At 58.2% G+C, this 22,905-nt stretch overlaps 1 protein-coding gene across 2 annotated transcripts in view; it reads left to right on the plus strand.

Moving 5' to 3' along the window:
• The window catches only part of NAV1 (neuron navigator 1), a 72,454-nt gene that overhangs the window by 33,624 nt on the left and 15,925 nt on the right, over window positions 1-22,905 (plus strand). For both annotated transcript variants that reach the window (XM_021527669.3, XM_077789045.2), the window contains exons 5-6: window positions 8,877-8,979; window positions 12,690-13,055. In XM_021527669.3, coding sequence (XP_021383344.2) covers window positions 8,877-8,979; window positions 12,690-13,055 — 469 coding nt within the window. The remainder of the gene's footprint in view (window positions 1-8,876; window positions 8,980-12,689; window positions 13,056-22,905) is intronic.

Below are 22,905 nucleotides of genomic sequence, written 5' to 3' on the forward strand. Positions count from 1 at the left end.
TGACTGTTCTACAAAACAGAGCCAACTCAAGCCAAGAGCTGCCCAGTCAGGCCCTTCTCCGCCTGCCCTGGTGCAGGGATGCAGGCTGGGGAGGGGAGAGGCTCTGGGGACTGATAAATGCCCTTTCAGCCAGACCTGGGCAACTAGTGGAAAGGGATGAGTGTGAGGACCTTGACGTGTTGTATGCAGGGGTGACTGCCACCCTTGAGCACCCTGCCAATGCCTGGAACCTTCTCCCATGCCCAAGGGATTAATTTTCATCAACAACAGGGAGCCCCAGGCAGGGGTACATCAGATCAGATTTGGGGCATCTGATTGAGAGTCCCAGAGCTACTGTCACAGGGGCCTGGAATGAGGGTGAGTCTGGGAGGAATGACTGAATCACATGCTGCACCTGGGCTTGGGGTGTGGATGCATCCACACTGTCTCCAGGGGTGATCCCCAGCATTGATGGGGCTGTTGGGATGGCATTGGTGCTGATGAAGAACATACCCTGTGTCTGCCTGCCTGTGACTGCCCTGGTGGCCTGTGGTGCTTGACCCCCATGTCTGTGACAGCCAAGCTGCGCCGAGCACAGCCCATGGGCATCTCCTCCTCCCTAGCTGCTCCTGCATTTCCCCATCCTCGCCTTGGCTCTTTGGGTCACTTGACCTTTGGAGAAGGGCTGTACATGGTGAGCGAGGATCATTATGGGGTTAGGACCCCATAATGGGGTGGCTGTGGCCTGCACAGGTCATGTGTCCTCCCTTCCCTGCAGGGAACCCAGATTGGTCCTTGATACGCTGTAAGCAGTGGGTGCAGGATTCCCCGTGCACCCACATCCCCCCTCCTCCACCAGGCAAAGCTCGGAGTGAGAGCTGGTGATGTCCCCAGATGCAGGGCACATCTGGAGGGCACCAAAGCAGTGAAGTGAAGGGCTGATTTGTGCTATAGAAACCCGCAGTTCCTTCCTTTGATCCTCTGAATCAGCCCATTGCCTTCCTCATATAAAGCCCCATTTATCTCCGCTGTTCCCAGTAAGTTTGAAGGCGGTCGTGGCTCGTGGCTCCTCGGCAGCAGTAAGGAGCCTGGCTTTCTCTTCTGCTGAAGCAGAATCAGGTGAAATCTCTATGGCAACTGGCAGATGACAGGGAGTCTTGTTGCCTTGGAAATGAGGCAAGGCAAAAAAAAAAAAAACCCACCCAAAAAGAGCCATCTGGAATTTTGAATTTCCACAATGTCCAACCTGTGTCTGGTGATGCGTGGGGAGCGTGAACCCGCTGCTGCCGGCTGCTCCAGGGCCTCTGTGCCGGGACCTGGCTGTGCTGTTACGCCTCACCCTGGGGAATTAGGGCTTTTTTCCATTTCTTTCCCACTTTTTAGCTTTTTTTGCACAGGATTTGCAGCACTGCCCTGACCATCTGCTGGTGGCTGTGGGAAAGGTGTTGCGTTTGGGTTGTTTGGGGTGCTGAAACCAGGCTGGACACAGCTGTGCCTTGTTGGGGGCCAGCATGGCACAAGCACACTTCGGTGATGTAGAACTGTGAGGAGAATGGCAGGCTCCAGGGCAAACTGAGGCATGGAGTGTGTGTGACCAGTCTGACCCTCCTCTGTCAGCTTAGCACGGACCCCAGGTGCAGTGACCACTGATGACACCGTCTCTCTGTTCCCAAGGCCTTGGGGCTGTCAGCAGGGAGTTAGTGTCACCATGTGTGACTGCTGCTGTGTGTGCCAGTGGCCAGAGGCTTGGGGCATCCCTTGGAGCATGGATTTGGCCTGTTAACCTACCATCCCCCTGCTTCCCAAGCTGCATGGATTATTTTGGAGACCGATGGTGCTGGGGACAGGGGTGCTGGGGTGCTCCCAGCTCCTCTGATGTTTTCAGGAGCAACTTTGGAGGCAGGTGTGGCTCTGGGATGAGTTGTGCCTTGTGCAGGGTCTGTCCCAACAGTGGGGATTTTGGGCTCCCCCAGCTCATCAGCACAGAGGAACAGAGGGCAGCACAGAGGTGGAATGCCTGGACATGGAGCAGCTAGAGGCTCTGGATCTGGAAAAGGAACTGTGGTTTGGATGTGCAGGTGGGGTGGTGTGGGGCCAAGCACAGCATCCATTGAAAGAATAACCCACAAATGGGCTGGAGGCCCAGTTTGGATCTCTCTAGTGGATTCACTTGGAAACTTGTGTATGGGAGAGACCCAATTAAGTAGATTTATGGCTGTTCTAGCCTGAGAAAGTCTGAATCCCTTTTAAAAGCTTGGCTCACTGGAGCCAGACGGGGTCCAGGCTCCAGGTCTCTCAGCCCTGCCCTTGTTATGAGCAGTGATTCGCAAGGCTTAGCAGCCATGATTGCCCCTAAAAGTGCTGATTCGGCTCAAGTCCCAGCCTGTCATTGCTGCACAGCTGCTTATTGTCTGCTCCCACCTTCCAGCAGGGAGATGGTGGCCCCCTCCCACAGCGTGGGGCTGCCCCACCTGCACTGGTGGCAGTGGTGGGGATGGTGGTAGTGATGGGGATGGTGTGGTGATGATGGCAGTAATGATGACTGCAGTGGTGGGATGTTGACAGTGATGGGGATGGTGGGGTGACGGGGATGATGGTGGTGATGGGGATGGTGGTGGTGATGATGACTGCAGTGGTGGGGATGTTGGCAGTGATTAGGGTGGTGGTGGTGATGGTGACTGCAGTGGTGGGGATGTTGGCAGTGATGAGGATGCTGGTGGTGATCATGGCAAAGCTGATGACTACAGTGGTGGGGTGCAATGATAGAGTCAGGGAGTGCAGGCAGGGAATTGGCTTCCTCCTCCTCTGCAGCCACTGTTGGAGCCTCCCACAGAGCCCTGTCATTTTGAAGAACGGTCCACCAACATGTGAGATGTGGGGTGGCTGTACCAAACTGGAGTCCTGTCACCTCTCTGGCTCCACAGGGGCTGGTGCTCCTTGGGGGACACGGGCTTTGCAGGACACATGCTACTGCCACAGTGCTACCCACTGTACCCCCATTGTCTCCCCCAAGACTTGCTGCTGGCCTCTCTTCCCTCAGCCAGGGGCAAGTGCAGAACCTGCTGGGCTGTGTCCAACCTCATCCCACACCCTTGCAGGGCTACATGCAGGGCAGCATCATGTGCAGAGGCCAGCCTGCCTTGGTGAAGTCACAGAAGGGGACCTCAGATATCTGCAGCTTCCCCTGCACATCCCCAGCACCAATGGCAGGAGGCTGTGCTTCCATATCCATGGGGAGTAGCTCCTCTGGCTCCATCAGCTGAGGGGCTGCTGCTGTCTTTCAGGGAATGGTGGCCAGGCTTTCCCCATCCATCTGCCTGGGGTCAGCAGAGCACCAGTCAGCTGTCCAGGTACCCTGGTACCCCAATACCAGGGTGCTGTGTGACCCTGTCCCTGCCCGTCGGGGAGCAGGACCCTCTCCTGACACTGCTGCAGAGGATGCAGGGCTGGCAGCCAGCTTTCTGCTCACACCAATGAAAGTAATAAAACCAGGAGTGCTAATGTACCTACTGCCTTCTTCTGGGTGGGGCAGCAGGTTTGCAGGAAAGAGTGTGGTGCTTTTGCAGGGCACTGAGCAAGCGTGGAAGACATTCTCTGCCCAGCTTGGGTGCCCTGGGACATCTCCAGAGAGAGAGCGGTGATTTGGGGCTACTGATACATCCATGATGGGAGCACGTAGGAATTGCAGGGATGGGGCTTGAGCTGGAAAACAAGGCCAACACTGCAGACTTGGCAGTCACCCCACAGAACTCTGTTAGCCATCTCCACTGCTCATCCTTCCTGTTTGGGGGAAAAGACAGTTAAGCCCCAAGCAAGAATTGCAGGTTGTGACCATCCCCCTGCCCAGCCATCCAGGAATGGGAATCAGAGCTGGATGTAATAATGCAAGATAAAGCCATTTACTCCATTCAGGAAGACTCTGCTGGTGGCACACCCAGACGCTGGTGATGGAGTTGCAGGCTGCAGGGTGTGAGTGTGGAACCCATAGGGCTCAGTCAAGTTCACACTGGGTGCTGGATTTCCCCTCGGGTGGTCTCCGAGTGCCAGATTGGAAGGTTTTCTAGAAAAACCAACAAAACACTGCCTGTGCTGATTCATTCATAAACAGGACTGGGGGCAGAGGCTGGGGCAGATGGAGGGAACACTGTGAGTCTGCTCTAGGGTTCATGGAGCCAGAGAGTGCAGCAGGGCTGGAGGAGGCTCACAGCCCCATGAGAATGGGTTTTATTGCAGAGTTTATTAGTGGATTTTTCAATGCACTGGAAGGAATTGAGCAAGCAGTTAGAAATGTTTTCCAGCTTGGGGAAATTCGTTACAGCTACTGTGTAATAGGGGCCCACCGGAATGACTCAGGAACACCACGCAGCCTTTCTTGGTGAATTCCTGCTTGCTGTTGAAATCTTTACTGGGCCAACAGGAGTCCTTTCCCAGTTGGATCCTCTGAAATGAGACCAGTTGGGTCACAGGGGGCAAGAAGACAGGTGTGAGTGCCATGCTCATGCTGAATGCAGACAGTGCACCCATGCAAACCTGGCACCTTTGTGCCAGTGTTGGTATCATGTCCTGCTGTCCCACTGCCTGCATATGGACACAGGGCACGTGTGCAAGGTCACAGGCATAAGTGATAAGTGATACTCATGCACAAGTGCATCTTTCTGCAGGCTTTTTCTGCCACATGGCCCCCACATGAATAATGCAAACACACACACACATACACACACACGCGCACGCGTGAGTTTCTGTGCTAAGGCACATGGGGCACACATGTCCCACGGATGCAGCCCTGCCTCACCCCAGTGGGGGCTGGTGGCCACATGCTTCTTTGAAATGAGCTGTCAGAGCCATTTGGAGTTGATTATTTCCTCATTCCTTGACGTACTTGGCCACGTCGGCAGCACCCGGCTGCGGGGCCGGGGCTGCACCCCGACACGTGGACAAAGGAACTGCCACTGCTTGCTCTGGGAGGTGGCAGGGAGAGCTGGACATGAGCACAGCCTGGAGCTCCCTGGTCTTTTCCAGCCATGGTTCTGTGCTGCCCGTCACAGTCAGACTCACAGCAAACAGTGCTGTGCCCTGAGCCAGCTATTCCAGCACAGCTCTCTCCTTGTCCCTCCTCCTCTTCTTCCTCCTTGGCTGCCTCTGGCCCTGTATCCCACCTTGCAGATGCTCCTTCTTGTGGTGATGGTACCTGCTGCTGCCCCAGCTTGGCCAGGCAGGAGATGGGGGCGATGGGCACTGCGTGGGTCAGGGCCAGGTGCCCACAGTGCCAGCTTGCTGAGTGTGTGTAATGTGGTGGTCAGCACTGGAAGCCATGCCCAGGGCGTGCTGCAGGTGCGGGGGTGGTTGGGGGTGGGCTGAGGCTTCTTGCCTCAGTTTCCTCGAGTGCCAAATGGAGCTTGTATCATATTTGCTGATGTTGAAGAGAGCACCGAAATGGCTTAGTTGAGAAAGGAGTGTTGAGTGAGAGCTCTCAGCTGAGTGAGAGTTGCTCAAGCACAGTAGAGCAACTGAAAGCCAGCCTGGCACAGGGGCAAATGATTTGGGCAATGGGCTCTGTGGCCTCCCGGTACAGGGCCTGGGGACAGTGGCTGCATCTCATGGCTGCCCTGTGCATGGTCAGAACAGGGGGCAAAGGGCCAGAGCCAGCACGCCCCTCTGTAACAGCAGGATGGTCAGAGCCTGGAGAGCAGTGGGATCAGCTGAGGGGATGCAGGCCAGCCTGGGACTGGGGCAGGGAGACATCAGTCCCTGGCTCTGCAGCTCCAGTGAAGTGGGGAGTGCTGTGGAACACATCCCAGCCATAGCTGCTGGGAAACTGAGCCTGGCCTAGGCCGAATGTCTGACTGACCCCGCCATGGCATGGGCTGAGCTTTCTCTGCTGCTCCGTGCTCCAGCAGCTGGAAACATCTGGCTGCACAAGCTTGCTAAATCGATGTGAGGAGGAATCCAGCGCTCTCCTGCTGTTCCCACACTTCAGCCTCTCCCAGTGGCTCTGGTTTCAACTCAGCTCTGGCATACAGTGACTTGGTGAGCTCCGAGCCAGCTCGTGGCCCCTTGCTGCCCCTGGGGAACAGACTGCGGGAGTCCCTGTGTCACCACCAGGACAGCACTGTGGGGGCAGATGGTGGCACTTCAGTGCTAGCAGCAGGATGTACGCCAGAGGTGGGTGAGCAGCTCTTCCAGTCTCAATTTGGCCCTTTCCAGGATGAGAGTTGCTGCTTTTCCTGGAGTCCAGAGTGACCTGGACTGTCACCCAAAAACTGGGGTGATGTCATCCAGGCATGGGTGACGAATGGGGCAATGGATGAAGCTGGGGACGTGGGTCAGTGCCATTGTCCTGGAACTCCTGTCCCAGAGCCCTGGGATGTTGCTTATTTGCCACTGGTGCCCCAGCAGCAGAGCAGGGCAGGGGAGGTGGTGCCCCTGTGCCGGCCCCTCAGTCGGGGCAGCTGGGGACACAGCGCAGGCTCGCCCCTGCTCCTTGCACTGGGAGGCTGGAGCAGCCCCGCTGGCAGAGGCGCCCGGGGAGGAGGCAGCGCCAGGCCCAGCTGGCTCTGTGCCCAGGGGAACGGCTGCGGGTGGCCATGGGGGAGGCAGACGGGGTTTTGGGATGGAGCCATGCCCGGGAGGAGCACACTGCCGAGCTGGCAGGGTGGGAGCCACTGCCAGCACCAGGGGACAACACTGACTCTTCATCCCGTCCCTCTCTGTCCTGCCCCAGCACGCAGGGACATGGCACTGCTAGGGTGTGCGTGGCACCTTCTCTGGCTGCGGGAGCTGGGTCTGGGTGACAGCACCCACTGAATGGGGCCAGGGTGAAGGAGCTGGAGGTGCTAAAGTCCTTTACTGCATGGAGACCAGCCTGGGGACACTGGTGGTTTTGTATTGCTGTTCCCTGAGGTTCAAGGAGCCCAAATCTCCCATTGCCCTACACACTGCAGTGTGGGACCTGAACACAGGTTCCAGCCCTGCCGTTTCAAGCCTGAAAATCCATCTTTGCAGGCAACTTGAGGGCAGGACCTTGCAGCTTTGAGGTGCCAACATGATCCTTTCTGCCTGCCCCACCAGACAGGCATGGTGTTCCCTTGTCCCTGGCTGCAGAGCAAGGTGGGTGCCACCCTTCAGCACTGAGGGCATCTCAAGCCTCTCCTGCACCCTGGTTCCATGTGTGCAGCCATCTTGGATGCATCCCCCTCCTGTACTGCCTGTGCATCCCCATCCTGTGGCTCTGGGGACAACTTGGAGCTTCTGTGCCTTTGATTAACTCCTCCACTGGTGCAATGGATGAAGCTGCGGATGTGGGTCGGTGCCATTGGAATATGCACTTGGAGCTTCTATGCGTTTGATTAACTCCTCCAATCTCCACAGTGGAGATTTAATAATGAGTTAATAATGACTTGTGTCCTGCTCAGCCTTGTGTCCTGAGGTTCTGGGAGCTGGACTGGGGTGATTGGACACATGCAGGGATAGGTGTCCTTATGTTCTGATGTGGCTGATCACATTGGGTGCCCTGTGGGCTCACCAGCCCTTTTACCTCATCTACAACTGACTTTAACCTGCTTGATTGAACCCGTCTCATCAGGGTTGTTCCTGCTTGTCACCCTCTTCCAGGTTCATGGGTAAATCAGGGCTGCTTCACTGGTCTGAGGTGCTCCTGCCCAGGCAGGTGGGCAAGGGGAGCCTGGGGATGGGGCAGCGCCCACGGGTGCTGCCTGAGGTGTGGCCAGAGTGTGATGGGGACAAGGAACACACAAGGAGCCCTGCTTGAGCACGGGCATGTGGTGTGCCTTTGTGGGAAGCTGCTGAGGTGAGTGCTGGCAGTGTCCCCCATCCTCATGTCCCTGCAGTTCACATGGTGCCGGTGCCATTGAAAATCCTGAAGCGCTGGTTGCCACGTTACATTAGGAGGAGCCACATCCCATGTCCCTGACGCCTGTTGTCACTGCAGATCCAGGGCAGGCTGCAGCTGAAAGGCCTGAAATCAGGGATCAAAGCCACAGTGGCACGGCTGTTAGTGCCCGGGGTGCACGTGAATGAGACAGGGACTTGGGGCTGGAGCCATGGCCCTGAGCCCACAGCACTTCTGGGGCTATGCCAGGAGTGATCTCCTCCTCTGTGCAGGTGTCTGTGGTCTTACACGTCCGTGCAGGTGTCTCTGGGCAGTGTGCACACATTTGTGTGTGCAGGTGTACATACGTGTATGTGGACATGCCTGTATATATCTGCACATGTGCACCGGTGGTTGTGATGTGGGTAGATGCACATGCTCATGTGCATTTTGGGAGGTGCATGGCTCTGTATGTGTGTACACACCCATGTTGTGGGTGTGTACACCTGAAGAAGTCCCAGGGCAGACAGAGCTTGGGAATCCTCAGCTCTGGGCTGTGCCTGTGGGGGCTCAGTCCCACCAGCTGCTCCAGCCTTGCACAGAAGCAGCCACTCCTTCATGAGTGGGGCTCAGTGTTCTCCAACCCCCAGCCTCCCCTCGGTCCCACTGGCTTCACACCAAGTGATGCTGCTCCAGCACTCATGTTCCCAGGCTGGAGCAACCCTGGGGCCTGGGGGATGCAGGGGCAGGTTTGGGGACATTCTTCCAGGACTGCTGCTCCTGTCACCTGAGTGGGTCCTGTGGTCCCACTTGGTCTCTGCCAGCTCATCCTTTCTGGACTAGACATAACCATCCCAGCTGCATGCTTGGTAGTGGCATTTCAGGGTAGTGCAGCTCCAGCCTGGTGCCAGATTTGCCCTGTTCCTTCCTGATGGGCAGAGCCAGGGCTGTTAGTCATGCCACAGGCAGAGGGTTGCTCCATCCATCCATCCATCCATCCATCCATCCATCCATCCATCCATCAATCCATCATCCATTCCTTTAAAGCCTTCACCTTGTCTCTCCACAGACCCTGAGTCCCAGAGGAAGAGGACAGTGCAGAATGTACTGGACCTACGTCAGAACCTGGAGGAGACCATGTCCAGCCTAAGGGGCTCTCAGGTGTCTCACAGGTGAGGCCCCAGCACTGGACCCCCAATCTCTTCCCCACAGTCAGTATCCTTCCTGGGGCAGATGGGAAGCAGCTCTGCTCCTGGTGAGGGCCATGTGGGTGGAAGGAAATCAGCAGTGCTTTGTGACCTGGGGACCCTGTGCATGGAGGTTTGGAGAGAAGCCCCCAAATTTGTGGGGTGTCGTGTGGTGCTGCAGCAGAGTGCTGTTCCCAAAAGTGCTCTGGGACAGCAAAGGCTGGGGAGTGGTGCCAGTGAGGGGAGATGACAGAGCAGAGAGATGGTGTGAGGTATGTTCCCAGTGGTCAGGTGACCCTGAATGGACCATCAGAGGTGAAGATATCACTTGTACCCACCCTAGTTTGCACCAGAGGCTCCATCACTATCTGTGACTTAGTTTTTCTTCTCTGTGTAGGATGATGATGGAGGAACTCTCAGCCAGAGCCCAGGAGCAGAGGTGGGGGTACCCTGAGCTGCCCTGCCCAGACAGGAGCGAGGGAATGGTGGGGATGGGGTCAGGGTGAGCACTGCGTGGACAACTAGAGCACAGTGTCTGTGCTTAGGGGGCTCTGACACATGTCTGGGACTGCCTGTGTCCCCCTGGGTCATTCTTGAGATCTTGCATGGTTTCTGCTTCACTCTGGATTTGCAAGGTTGTGTGGGTGTCAGCCGGTTGGGAAAGTGGAGATGCGGGAACATCCTTCTCCTGGAGTGTGTTGCCACCTCGTGGTCTCCCTCGATCCTGTTTTTGTCTTGGAAGGGACAAAAAGCAGCAGCTTCCTCCCACCTTTCACCCACCATTCACCATTACAGACCTTCCCGTGTCACCCCTCAACCAGCCTTGTCCAGGAGGAAGCAGCCCTTTGATTTCCCTCTTCATCATCTGATATTTCTAGAGCTTGCTTGCCCTTGCTGTGCTTCCTGGATGTTTTCTGAGCCAGGAGCAGCAGAGAGTTGTGGCAGTGGGATTTGCATGGGGCCACAGCAATATTTTCTGAGCTGGCCATTTCCTGAAATGATCCATTACAGCTCTGCCATCCCTTTGCCCGGTGCAGGAGCTGGGTCAGAGCCCAGCACTGCTCATGCCAGCCAGGGCTGCGGTGTGCTCATTTCACTTTCATCAAGCAAAAAGTGTCAAACTCCACCCCCCTCCTCACCCCAGTGCTCAGCTCCTTCAGAAATCCTTCTCAGCTCAGGTCTTAGGAAAATAGGGCAAGGATATTAAGGGTGATTAAATTAGCATTGCTGGTGGGATTTGACTCTTCACTATCACTTCCTTTTCTTGATGAGCTGTGAGTACATCACATGGTGGATACCTCAGCTGCATTCCTGCCATGGAGAAAAATGGCTATGGATAGCCCAGGGATCCCTACCCCTGCACTCTGTCCCTTTCAGCAGGACTTAAACATGTGAAGATCTTCCCTCTTATCTCATGACAGATGAATTTATTTGGAAGCTTTTTTTATTCCAATAGCTCACAGCAGCCTCGGCAATTCCCTGTATCCCTCCAGGAGCTCCTCTGCGGCTGTGAGCCAGATTTTCCTTTCCCAAAGCTGTGTCAGCTCTTCCCTGGTACGTTGTAATTACACACGTACCCACTCATTCTGCTCTTGGGAACACTTCCTACAAGTCTGTCCAATACAGATGTCATCTGCAAGTCCTCTGGATGTGCCTGCATTGCTGGTGTCCTGTAGATGCTTTGGGCTCTCTCTTTATTCATTCCACAAACTATTCCTCAAATTTCTCTTGTTATCCTCACTGTGTTCTTCCATCCAGTGGCTGAGGGCTCAGTCTTTGCTGTTGCCTTGTTAGCACAGTGTTATTCCTGAAAGATGTAACCATACTCCTGGCAGCAGAGCTGCATGAACATCCTTGGGGCTTAGAGAATCATGAAATCACAGAGTCACTGAGGAGGCTCAGTGGACACTTGGAGGACACTTGAAGAAAGTCTCTAAGATCATCAAGTCTAACCATTTCCTCAGCACTGCTGTGTTCACCACTACACCATGTTCCCAAGAGCCACATCCACACATTTTTTAAACACTTCCAAGGATGGTAACTCCACCAGTGCCCTGGGCAGCTGTGCCAGTGCCTGACCACCCTCTGAGGAAATAAATCTTCTCCAATATCCAACCTAAACCTCCCCTGGCACAACTCCCCTGGCACATTTCCTCTCCTCCTGTCCCTTGTTTCCTGGGAGCAGAGCCTGACTCCTCCCCAGCTCCTGGCTCCTGTCAGACAGTTGTGGAGAGCCAGAAAGTCCCTCCTGAGCCTCCTTTTCTCCAGGCTGAGCCCCCCCAGCTCCCTGTGCTGCTCCTGGTGATCCAGACTCTTCCCCAGCCCTTCTCTGGAAATGTTCCAGCTCCTCAATGTCTTTCTTGTCATGAGGGGCCCAGAACTGAACCCAGGATTTGAGGTGAAGCTTCTGTTTCTCCTGCTCAGCGACATGGTTGGCTCTGTCTGAGCTGCCGGGAGCACATCCTCAAACAGCCTTTGTGCTGCCGACAAAAACAAAACCCTTTTAGCTGCCCCCTTTAGTTCCGCTTTAACAAACTTCCTAGTTTTTTTTTATGTAGTTCCCTGTTTTAGATTCAATGCTGCAGCCCGGGTTTGGCTTCGGGTGCTCCTGCAGGAATGTTTAATCCAAGCTAGGGAATAATTTACTGATACTAGTGTTTGGAGCCAATTTGAGGACTGTGGGTTCCCAAGGAGCTGCTCCAAGAAGTAATAGTTTCTCATTACTAAATTTAGTTTTAGAATCACAGTTTGCCCAAAATACACCCCGAGAGGCACAGGGAGTGACGGAACTCCCCATTTCTGAAGCACTCACAGGCTCTGGGCTGGCTGCAGAGCACTGTGCTTGTGGGCAGCCCCTGGGGCTGGGCAGCCCTCTCTTGTGATCATCTTTTCTGCCCAGATGTTGGGGGTTCAGTCTACAGGGGTTCAGTGTGAGGTGCTGCTGCAGGGACTGGTCCCAGGTCTGTCCCTTGGCGTTCTTTCACTCACAGCCTCCACTCCCTGGCATGGCCCACCTTCATATTCCCTGAGATTGGTGCCACCACCCCACCTTGTCCTGTCCTGGGTCTGATGTGATCTTGAGCTGCAGATGTTGAAGTGTGGGGGAGAAGTGGCTGAGCAGAAGCAGCCCAGACACGGGGGAGCATGTCCAGGCTTTCCACTAAAGGTGCCCTATTAGATGAGTTCAGCACAGCTGGATTTTGGGGCTGGAGCAGGTCTCCAGAATAGAGCTGACCCCTCTCCCAGGTGTGTTTGCCACCAGTCCTGGTGGCACCCCTGGCCCTGCTCTGAGGTGGATGGACAGGGCTGTGGTAGAGTGTTGCCTTTGTAGACTGACTAGAGCACAGAGCCCCCATCACACCCACTGTCCTATTCCACTGTCCCTGGGGAGATATGGGCATCACTAAACACTGTAGTGTGCATGTCCCAGCGAGTCCTGGACTGTGGGACACTAGGCTGGCAGCACGCAGGGAAGAAGGGGACTGTCCCTTGCCAGCTGACATGGAGGGGGTCCAGGACAGACAGTGTCCCTGCATCCACAGGCTTGGGAGCCTCTGGCCTTGCCTGGCTGCCTCAAAATGGTCATTTTTAGTATCTGAGCACTTGCAGACCCAGTTCCAGGGGAGCGGGGCAGAGCACAGATCTCCACTATCCCCTGTGCCCTGCCCTAACTCCCTGACTGCCTGTCCTCGCAGCTCCCTCGAGATGACCTGCTATGACAGTGATGAAGCCAACCCACGGAGTGTCTCCAGCCTCTCCAACCGCTCGTCCCCTTTGTCCTGGCGCTACGGGCAGTCCAGCCCTCGCCTGCAGGCCGGGGACGCGCCATCGGTCGGGGGCACCTGCCGCTCCGAGGGCACCCCGAGCTGGTACACGCACGGGGAGCGAGCGCACTACTCGCACACCATGCCCATGCGCAGCCCCAGCAAGCTGAGCCACATCTCCCGCCTGGAGCTGGTCGAGGCGCTGGACAGCGACGATGTGGAGCTCAAGTCGGGGTACATGAGTGACAGTGACCTGATGGGGAAGACGCTGACGGAGGATGATGACATCACCACGGGGTACGTGCCCGTGCGGGGAGTTGTGCCCGGACTGGGGCTCTCCAGGAGGTTTCACCCGCTCCTGTTTGGGTGGCAGTGCAGGAACACCTGGCACAGGGCGGGTGGATGGAGTGGTACATAGGTTACAGCCAGTCTGGTTAGGATTGGATCATGTCCCCACATCCCAGGATATGCTTTTCTGCTAGCAGTGCTGTTGGTGTTCGGCCAGCTGGGTCTTCTTGAGGCTGATGGGCTCCTGAGCCAGAATGAGCTGCTCTCCCAGCATGTGGGAAGTGTCCAGCTTGATCTGAGTGTTCCTGGAGCAGGGAGCTGAGAAAAGTGCATTGTCTGTAGCTGCAGAAGCCCTGAGCCACAGTCCTGCTGGGGTGAATGCTGCTGCTTTCAGAAGTGCTCTTCAGTTTACACCAGTCAGTCTGAGTGGCTTCCTGTGACCCAGGCACTGTGAGGATGTCCTGTGGGACTCCTGGTGTCCATGGTGGGACAGGCTGGGTTAGATCTCAGCACCCAGTGAGAACTGGGCACCGAGGTGTCACTGCTGATGGATGACTCCACATGGAGCAGGGTGTGCTGCTGAGCAGAGTCCCTTCTTCTGGGACCCCATCAGCCTCCATCCCTCCACCCATGGGGCCAGGGGCATCTCCTGCCAGATGTGCACAACCCAGCACTCTCAGGGCTCACATTTTCTTGCCAGATGTGTCCAGCTCCTGCTGCACTGTTGAGGTGCCGCTGACTCTGGCAAGGGTCCAGGGTTTGAACTTGTTGGAGGTTTCCTGTTTCAGCACAGCAGAAAATAAATAACTTGGGCATTTGAGCTGTCCCAGAGCCCAGTGAGGTATTTGGCCTCCTGACAGTGCTTTGGCCTTCCTAGAGTGGCTGTAGTCACATCAGTTTGGTGCAGTATAGAGCACAACCTGTGGCTTCACACCCATCCTGGGGCCAGTGCTCCCCAGATATGGCCTGTAGGCGCTTGTTGCAGTTGCAGGGGACACACCATTGGCTGTCTGCTGGCTTCTGCCCCTGCCATGCTCCAGCTGTGTGCTGAGAGTGTCTGTGCCACCATGCGTATCAGACCCATCCTCCTCATGGGCATGTGACCTTGGGGACTGCCCTGTGCTTGTGAATGAAGGAGCCTTGTGCTGGCTCAACATGGACCCTCCTGTAGATCTTAATCTATTGCTTGGCAGCCAGAGGTCCACATCCCCACATTCTGCCGCTGGCCACTGGACTGCGAGGTGTGATTGGCAGTGGGGTGCCCTTGGCTTCAGAGGCACTGACAGGAGGGGTGACTGGAGCAACACTTTGTATTCATCAATCACTGAGAAGGGGGAGTGTGGGCAGGGTAAGAGACCCAGGACAGCTCAGCCCTGCACTGCTATGGACAGGATTTACTTCTCCTTCAGGAAAGTACAAGCTTTGGGGATGGATCCCTGCATGGCTGAGCCTCTGTGAGGCCCTGGTAGCACTACAAAATCCGTGGTGTGGGTGAGGCTGTCAGTGCTGCGGTGAGCTGGGCCATGGGCAGGTGCCACAGTCCCTGTTCCTGTGCAGAGTCCCCAGCATGGGGACTCCTGGATGTGCCTGGAGTTCTCTGCCATGCCAGAGACAGACTGGATGCTCTGTGCTGGGAACCCTCCCCAAGGAGGGGTGCAGCAGTGAGCCAGGGCAGCACAGGACCCCCTTATCCACAGGGGCATATCCTGGGGATCAGCTATTTCACCAGGGTCATTGCAGGCACAGAGCCATGTAGTGACCTACACAGCTTCATGGCCTCATCCCCCATGTCCCCACAGCAGGACTTGGGGGGGGTCTCCCAGAGTAGGCAGCATGGCAGGGTCTCTGTCCCAGAGCATGCCTTTGGCTGGGTGCTGGGGTACACTGAGGTGCCCTGTCCAGGAGCCTGCACACTCTGGGTGCAGAGCCCCGGAAGCAGAGCACGGGCATTCCCTCCTACCGAGAGCCAGACGAGACAAGGAGCTGGCCAGGAGCACTCTGCAGCACAGCCCCTCACCCAGACCCCACTCAGCCAGCACATCCCTTCACCCAGTGCAGCCCCTCATGCAGCACAGCCCCTCACCCAGCACAGCCCCTCACCCACCCTCCTCGCTGGCTCTGACCTAGAAAGCCACCACCGCCCCAGGCCCCATCTCCCGGTGCTGCTAATGCACCGGGCAGGACCGCGTGCTGCAGATGGGGCCAGCAGCCCCCAGCCCGGCCGCGGGGCAGCGTCCCCTGCACCGCGCCGGCGCGCACCCCAGCTTCTAGGGCAGTAGGTCAGAGACGGCGCACAGGACGCCGGTGACGCGTCCCTGTTCCTGTTGGAGACGTGTGGGGCTGTGGGATGCACCCCAGCATCCCCATGGTTCGTCAGGGAAGCAGACTGGAAGGAGCGAGGGCTGAGGTAGGTGAGACATGGCCGGGCCAAGGGGACTGCCCTCAAGCTGTTGGGGTGGATTCAGCTGGGTGGAGGTTGGGGTGAGCCCAGCTAAGGAGGCTGTGGGGGACTTGAGGCCCAGCTCAGAGAGGGAGTGGGATGCTCAGGTCTGAGCAGGCATTCCTGTGTTAGCCAAATGTACCAGCAGCATCCTGGCTCCTTGCCCAGCTGTGCCTGCATCCATCGGCATGACACTTGCCACTCCTCTCTACCTGCTGCTGGTTTTAGGGTCTGGAAAGCTCTTGCTTTGGCCCCGTTTGGTAGCGCATACCTGTTGTTCCCAATGTCACTATATCCTCCTTGTGCACTGCATCAGGGCAGGGACTTGGCACAGGGAGCACCCACCAGGATGTGTCTAGGGTGGCTGAAGGGATGGAAGGGATGTTGCTGCTCTCCTGCCCTGTCCTGCCTGTCCTTGATGCCTAGGCAGGGCATGGGCAAGGATAGCACCCAGTCTTGGGCTGTTCCTCCAACACTAAAACATATTCACTCCCTCCCATGGTCAACTCTAGTTCCCACCCACCGCTATTCAGTGGCCACTTGCTGTTCCCTGCCCTGATGCCACTTCCAGGGAGGGTGTGGTGCTATCTGTGATGCTTTCTCACCCATCCAGGCTGGAGTTGTTTCCTGAACACCGAAGGTCATCCCACCAAGGTCACTCCACTGGGAATTTCCCCAGGGACACCTCTGCATAGCCACAGCATGGGTGCCTTTGTGTGCAGACCTGCATGCGAACCAGGCAGTGGTGAGGAGCATGGAGCAGGATGTGCAAGCCAGGTTTGGCCTGGTTTTATTCTGGCCAAGTCTTGCATGTCTGAGCTGTGCCACCACAGTGTGGCCATGTGTTGGTGTGCCTCCCCCTGTGCCTTGTGTGCCCAGAACCTGACCTGATGTGGTGTGTCCTGAGTAGTGGCTCAGCACGGTCCCTGGGTGTTCCTAGGGCCAGGTGGGTCACAGTGGGAGTGAGTGGAATGCTGCAAGGCTTTACTGCAGTCAGGAGTTCATGGGGTGCAGAGAGAGCTAGCAGGGCTGGCTGCTGAGTCAGCACCTTCTGCTGCGGTGGCTGCGGGAGCAGTGATGATGGTCTGTGTGTGCTGCTGGGCTGTGCTGTGGGGGCATAGCTCTGGAGCCAGTCCTCAGGGCTCTGCATGTCCCTTGGGGCTTCCAGAGCACTGGGAGAATGTTTGTGTGACCCTGGGACTGCTGTGATTTCAGGATGTCCTTTTGCATCCCATTTGTTGGTGGTAGAAAGGGAGGCAGCATTGCATCCCACCACAGCTTTGGCACCATCTGCACTATCATGAGCTGGGTACAGCCCTGACTCTGCTCGTGGGCATGAAATAGAGCTGAGGCAGCAGCTTTTGGAATTGGGAGCACAGGGCACACGTGTCTAGCCCATGGCACACCCCAGGCACCGTCCCAGGTCACTGTGACGGTGCTGCTGGCAGCCAAGCACTGCAGAGCCCGTGGTCCCCTCCAGCAGGGCTGGGGGCTGCCAGCAGCATCCTCCCAGGAGGGATGCTCTGGAGCTGACACCCGCTGTGCTCTGGCTGGCCTGGCTCTGGCTTCCTTGCAGCTCCTCGGGCTCGGCGCAGCCCGTAGGCGGGAGCAGATGTTTGGCTCAGCTCCCCAGGAGCAGCAGGGGAGCAGCCGCCCTCCTCCTGCTCCGAGCAGGACTGGCGCTGGAGCCTGCCCCCTTCCCTTGAACGCCCCTTGCTCACTTTGGCTACTCCAGGATGACCCCATGTCCTGTCCCAGTGAGCTCATGAAGTCATTCCTCATCAGGGACATCCCGTGGGGCACGGCTGTGGCCCTGCACGTGGCCTGGCGTGTGTGTGGGACCCTGGCTGGCCAGGGAGCAATGTTCTATAAATATTTGCTGGGCTGCGCCGCGTGCTGGGCTTGGCAAGTTCCTCTTGCCAGCTGGGTACGGGGAACGCTCCTGGAAAGGGGCTCCAGGACCCCCTTGGGCATCAGCACCACTGAAGTGCCTTCCTGTGTGCTGCTTTCCAGCAATTCCGTCCTTTGGGAGTTGGGTTGAGGCACCCAGTGCTGATCCCTGGCCCCTGGGGATGTGACAGCAGCTCCATGAGGCATGTTTTGGGAAGGGAGTCCTGGGGTTGTGAGGCTGGGGGTACAGGGCACCTGGGGGTCAGTGCATGCCCAGATGTGGGAAGCTGCTGGCCCCTGTGGCTTGTTGATGTGGCTGGATACGGACACAGGGCAGAGCGCAGGGTTGGACCTCACATACCCATGTGCCCTGGGGAAAGCTGCTGGGGAGAATAAACCCACCTGCCTCTCTGCATGGTATCTGGGGACCTCAAGACCTGGCTTTACCACGTGCCACCCTGCGGCCTGTGGAGGAGCCTGGCCGTTGTGCACTGAGGTGGCCGAGGTCACCGGTTCGTCCAGACAACAGGAAAAATAGGAATTTCATAACCAAGCTGAGTCATACTGCTCCCCATCCCGGCACTGCCCTGGGACTCTCTGAGCATCGCACGTGGCCTCTGCAGCCCCGCGTGCTGCCGTGGCTCCTCCGTATGTCACTGCAACTGCCAGCGGACATCCCCACACCGGGACACATTTCCTCCAGGGTTTCCACCACTTGCAGGGGGACAGAGGGGAGACCAGAGGTGAGCTCTTAGCCAGGAGTGTGGTTGGGGTCCATGGCTGCTGTCACTGCAGCAGGCAGTGAGTGCTGGCTGACCCCCCCACAGCCTCGGCCCCACTGCCATGAGGAAATCAGACCCCACTATTACTGCAGTGATGGTGCAGGGCTGGGGTGGAGGCACAGCCTGGCCACAGGTGCCCCCTTGCAGGACCACACACCCTCAAGGGTCCTGTGGCAGAGTCCTCTGCAGCCCTCAGGGTTCTAGGGGGCCAGAGACCAGAGGCAGTGCTACATGGAGTATGGGGTCCTGAATCAACTATGGGATGTGATGTTGATATTCTCCCACTGAGTGAGCTCAGGCAAGTCAGATCCCCCTTCCCTACCTCAGTTTCCCCATCAGATCTCTGCAGACCCCTGTTCCTCTGAGTGCAGCTTCAGAGAAAGGTGCCTGATCACAGTACCAAAATCCAAGCAGGAGACACCTAGGGTCAAGGTAGCCTGACTCTGTAGGGACTGGAGTTCTCTTAGAGGGTACCTGGTTGTCTGGGGGGCATCCTGGAGGGTACAGAGGGGTTTACAGGGCTGTGGGGATCAGGGAAGCCAGGGACTGTTGTTACACTCTGGTTCCTGATGTGGATGTGAGGGGGATGCAGAGCCCCGCCCTGCCCACATCCATGGGGAGCTCCCAACCCCCTCAACAGGATTTATGAAGCTAATTGTTTTTTCTGCCCCATTAAGTGGAGGAGAGGGGGGGAGGGTGTGAAGAGCCTCGGGTGTGCCTGTGCTTTCCTCACTGCTCCTATCTCAAGTCACAGCATGAGGCTGGGGCTGTGAGCACCAGTGCCACAGAGCCCCCTCAATGCCAGTGATCTGCTGCTGTGGGGTGTGAGACTCCCCCAGTGCATGCCCTGCATTTCCTCCTCTGCCACAAGAGGAAGGAGCCAGGGCAGACCAGGACTTGTTTCCATCCAGGGTGGGCTTCAGGACAGCAGTGGGGATCTGGCTGGACCAGCCTGGCAGGGACACGAGTGTCTGGAGCCCTGGCTGGTGCCAGTGGGTCTGGCTGCTAAATGGGCAGGTGTCTGTGCTGGTGTGAGACAGATGTAGCAAGGAGAGTTCAAGATTGTCCAGCTCCAACAGCAGCCTCTGCTGAGAAAAGTGCTGGGGGTACTCCTCTGTATGGGGCTCAGTGCCTGTGCTGGTGCCCAAGGGTCTGCTGTGACCAGTAGTTGTTCTCTGCTGTCATCCTACACGAGGCCCATGGCTCTGGCGGGGTCAAAGCTGCCTTTCTGAGAGGCTGCAGTGCTGGGCTGTGCCAGGCTGGCTCCCCTGCCACGCGGGATGCCCAGATTTGCACCCAGCAGAACTGCTCTGAGCATTGCCTGAGCCGGCCGTGGCAGGGCTGAGGCAGGCAGCCAGGAGAAGAGGAGGGAAGGGAGAGCATTGTGGCATTGTGCCAGGCCGGAGGGACCGGAGGGATGCGGTGCTGGACGGGCTGTGCCGCCGCACCCATTGGGGCACGTGGTGGGGCCGTAACCGCACCGCAGGGCTGGCTGCACCACCAGCCCTGGCCATCAGCTCCTGCCAGGGCTTGGTGGGTGTGGGCACGAGCTGATCAGTGGGGACAGGGGTGGTCAGGGACCCCTGTCCTGCCATGCCATGCTGTGTGCAACCATGCCATGCTGGGACAAGCCCTGTGTGGTGAGTGATGGGGCAGTGGGGAAGGAGCCAAGAGGCGTTGCCCTTGCTTCAAGGAAGGAATTACTTATTTCCCAGCCTGCAGGGTCTGGTCTATCTTGCCAAGGCTGCAGTTAACTCTCTCTGCCCTACGTGGCTGGGCTGGCGAAATTGTCCCTGGTGTTACCAACCCAGTGAGGACCCTACCCTGCAGCATGGTTCTTGCTGTGATGCGAGAGAGAGAGAAAAAAGGGACCAAATTAGGGGTTTTGGTCAATGAAAGGCAGAGCGGGGCAGTCATGGGTGTCCTTTCTGGGGATAAGTGCCGAGGTTGCTGGGAGCAGCTGTCCCAGCACCCCACAGTGGGACCCACATCGAGGTGGTTCCTTTGGGGACAGAGAACAGGGCGGTTTGGGGGGCACTGGGTCCAAACCCAGTGCTGAGGAATGGCCTCTGCTGTCACAGTGTGGGCTGGACTGGGGGTCACTGGTGCTGTGTTTGGGGATGTGAATCGTGGTTTGGGGGCTCTACGGGCATCTGGGGGGACGCTGTGGGACACCAGGGACAGGGGTCGGGACCTTCCTTGGGCTGCGGCGGAGACATGGCCGCGGAGCTGAGGCGGGCGAGGCCTGGAGCCGGGAGCCCGGTCCCGTCCCGGGGGGACGGGGAGGGGCCGTTGCGCGGCGGAGGGGGTCCTGTGCCGCTGTCGCTTTAAGGCGCGGGCAGCGGGGCGGTCCCGCCGCCCCCCGCCCCTCTCGCCCGCCCGGCGGGGCCGCGCCGCGCCGCGGGCAGCACGATGCTGCGGCCGGGGAGGCCGCGCCGCGCCCCGCGCCTCGCCAGCAGGTACGGCACGGGCGGGGAGCGCTCCGCCGCGGGCGGGGGCGCGGCCGGAGCTCGGCCCCGGCACACAAAGCCCCGCGCCCCGGGGCCCTCCGCGGGCGGTGCTTTTGTCTCGGCCGCGTTGCGGGGAGGGGGGAAAGGGGGGGTCGGGGCAGCGCGGCCGCGCCCGGCACCGCGGCATCGGGACATCGGGGCGGCTCCCACGGGCCTCCCCATCCCCGCCCCGGCCCGCGCCCCGCACCTGCAATACGGCCGGGCCTATCCTCCGCGGGGCTCCCGAGGCTCTGGTGCCTCCGGACGTCGGTCTGACCCCGGGGCTGCCGGGCGCGGGGCTCCGAGTCGGGGTGCGGCCGGGGCGGGGCGGAGCATCTCCGCGCACCGTGGTCCCAGTCCATCCTCCGCTCCCTACCGGTGCAGCCGCCTCCCCGCGCCGGGGCTGGGGCCGCGCTGCGCATCCCCGAGCCCGTGCGGACCGCCTCGCCCTCAGCGGGTCCCGGCCGCCCGCCGGCGCCGCGGAGCGCGGCACGACGGACGCGCTGCCCTTGAGCATCCCCGTTCCTGGGAGCTGCCGCGGGGCTGCTGGCGGGTGCGTTCGGTGCGGAATCGTCTGCAGGAGCTGGGAATGGCTCTGGGTACGATGGAGGGGATGGAGCAGAAAGGTCAGTTTTGTCCCGAAGTGGCAGTCTGACATGGCTACCTCCTGTTGGAGGGTTCAGGGGGCTAGTCGAGATGCCAGGGCTCAGCCATGCTCCGGGAGTTTGTACTTGCTGAGGGGCCAGTGGTGCTATGGTTGATGCTTTCCTTGCTGTGCTGCCTATGGGAAGTATGTACCAGTTTGGGGCATCCCTCAGCGCACCAGCTGTGTGCCCCATAAGAGAGTCAGAGACACCCTCACAGTGTGCAGCTGGTTCCCCAGCCTCATGCCGTGGTTTTAGTGTTACTGGGATGTGACCTTCCACGTTGTCTTTTCTTGGCAGAGGGTTGTCCAGGAGGATTTGGAGTCACCTCCTGCCCTGATCTAACATCTGATCCTGTGCCCCTTTCTCAGTGGCTCTCTGGATACTTGGAGCAATGGGGGCGTTGCATGTGTGGCTGGGAGAGTGTTTGGGGTTTCCCTGCCTGGCCCCAAAAGCCAGACTGAGACACACCCAGCACCACATGTAGCCCCAGCTGTGTTGCCACAGGACACAGTCCTACAAAGCCTGGCCTCACTCTTGGCAGTGCCTCCTGCCAGGTGAGGCCAGGCTGGGAGAGGGGCTTTGCTGCAGGCTCTGGGGTGAGGATTTCTGTCCCAGTGGGAACTCGACCTCGGCACAGGGCTCGTGGTGAGACATGGCTTGGAGCTGAGGAGCTCAGCAGCACATCCTGAGTGCATGATCCTATTGAAATCCTTTCCTGGGCAGCAGCACCTGCTGGTTCTGTCCCAGAAGCTGCTGTGGGGGCACAAGGGGCTGTGTCCATCGTGGCTTTGGCCAGTTTCTGATAAACTCCTCCCCTATGGAAAGAGCAGGACACGCAGTGCAGGTCTTATGGTGCTGGAGCTGCCTTTGTTGTTCCTTCTTGAGCTTTGGGCATCTGACAGGGATGGTGGTGACTGTTGCTTTTGCTCTGCCACTGCTGTTGGGGCTCTGCTTCACTTGCACCTCTGTGGCCTCAGTGTACATAAACAGGCATCTCTTGCAGGACCTGGGGCTGGCTGCAGCTCCCAGCTCTGCTCCGCACTCCTACGCCACAGCTTGTCACAGGATCATGGCATAGTGTGGGTTGGAAGGGACCTTAAAATTCATCTTGTGCCACTCCATGCCATGGCCAGGGTCACCTTTCACTAGGTCAGGTTGCTCCAAGCCCCATCTGACCTGACCTTGAACATTTCAGTGTTGGGGCAGCCACAGCTTCTCTGGGCAGCCTGTTTCAGTATTGTCTCCCCTAGGCAGTCACGGGCCCTGGGAGGGTGTGAGGCTTCACTGACCTACTCAGCTGCTGACCTGAAAGGTGCTGTGCTCATCCTGCTGGGAGGTGCTCCATGCCTGCCTGTGCCAGATCGACATGGGCATAGCCCAGTGCTGTGGAACCAGCTATGCTCTTGGGGAACCCAGGCAGCTGCTGCCCCAGTGTGGTGCTGACTGATGGCTCTGCAGATGGGCTTCTGCACACTTGGCTGAGCCCTGGCATGGGCCAGCCACGTCGGCACAGCAGCAGATCCCAGACTTGCTGCCTCTGGCTGCTGGGGGCTGGAGAGGGACAGTAGGGTGCAGTGGGTGGGGACCACCCCAGGAAGGGTGGATGCTACA

Source organism: Lonchura striata, chromosome 26, assembly GCF_050655825.1.
Source record: "Lonchura striata isolate lonStrDom1 chromosome 26, ASM5065582v1, whole genome shotgun sequence".
Taxonomy (NCBI): domain Eukaryota; kingdom Metazoa; phylum Chordata; class Aves; order Passeriformes; family Estrildidae; genus Lonchura; species Lonchura striata.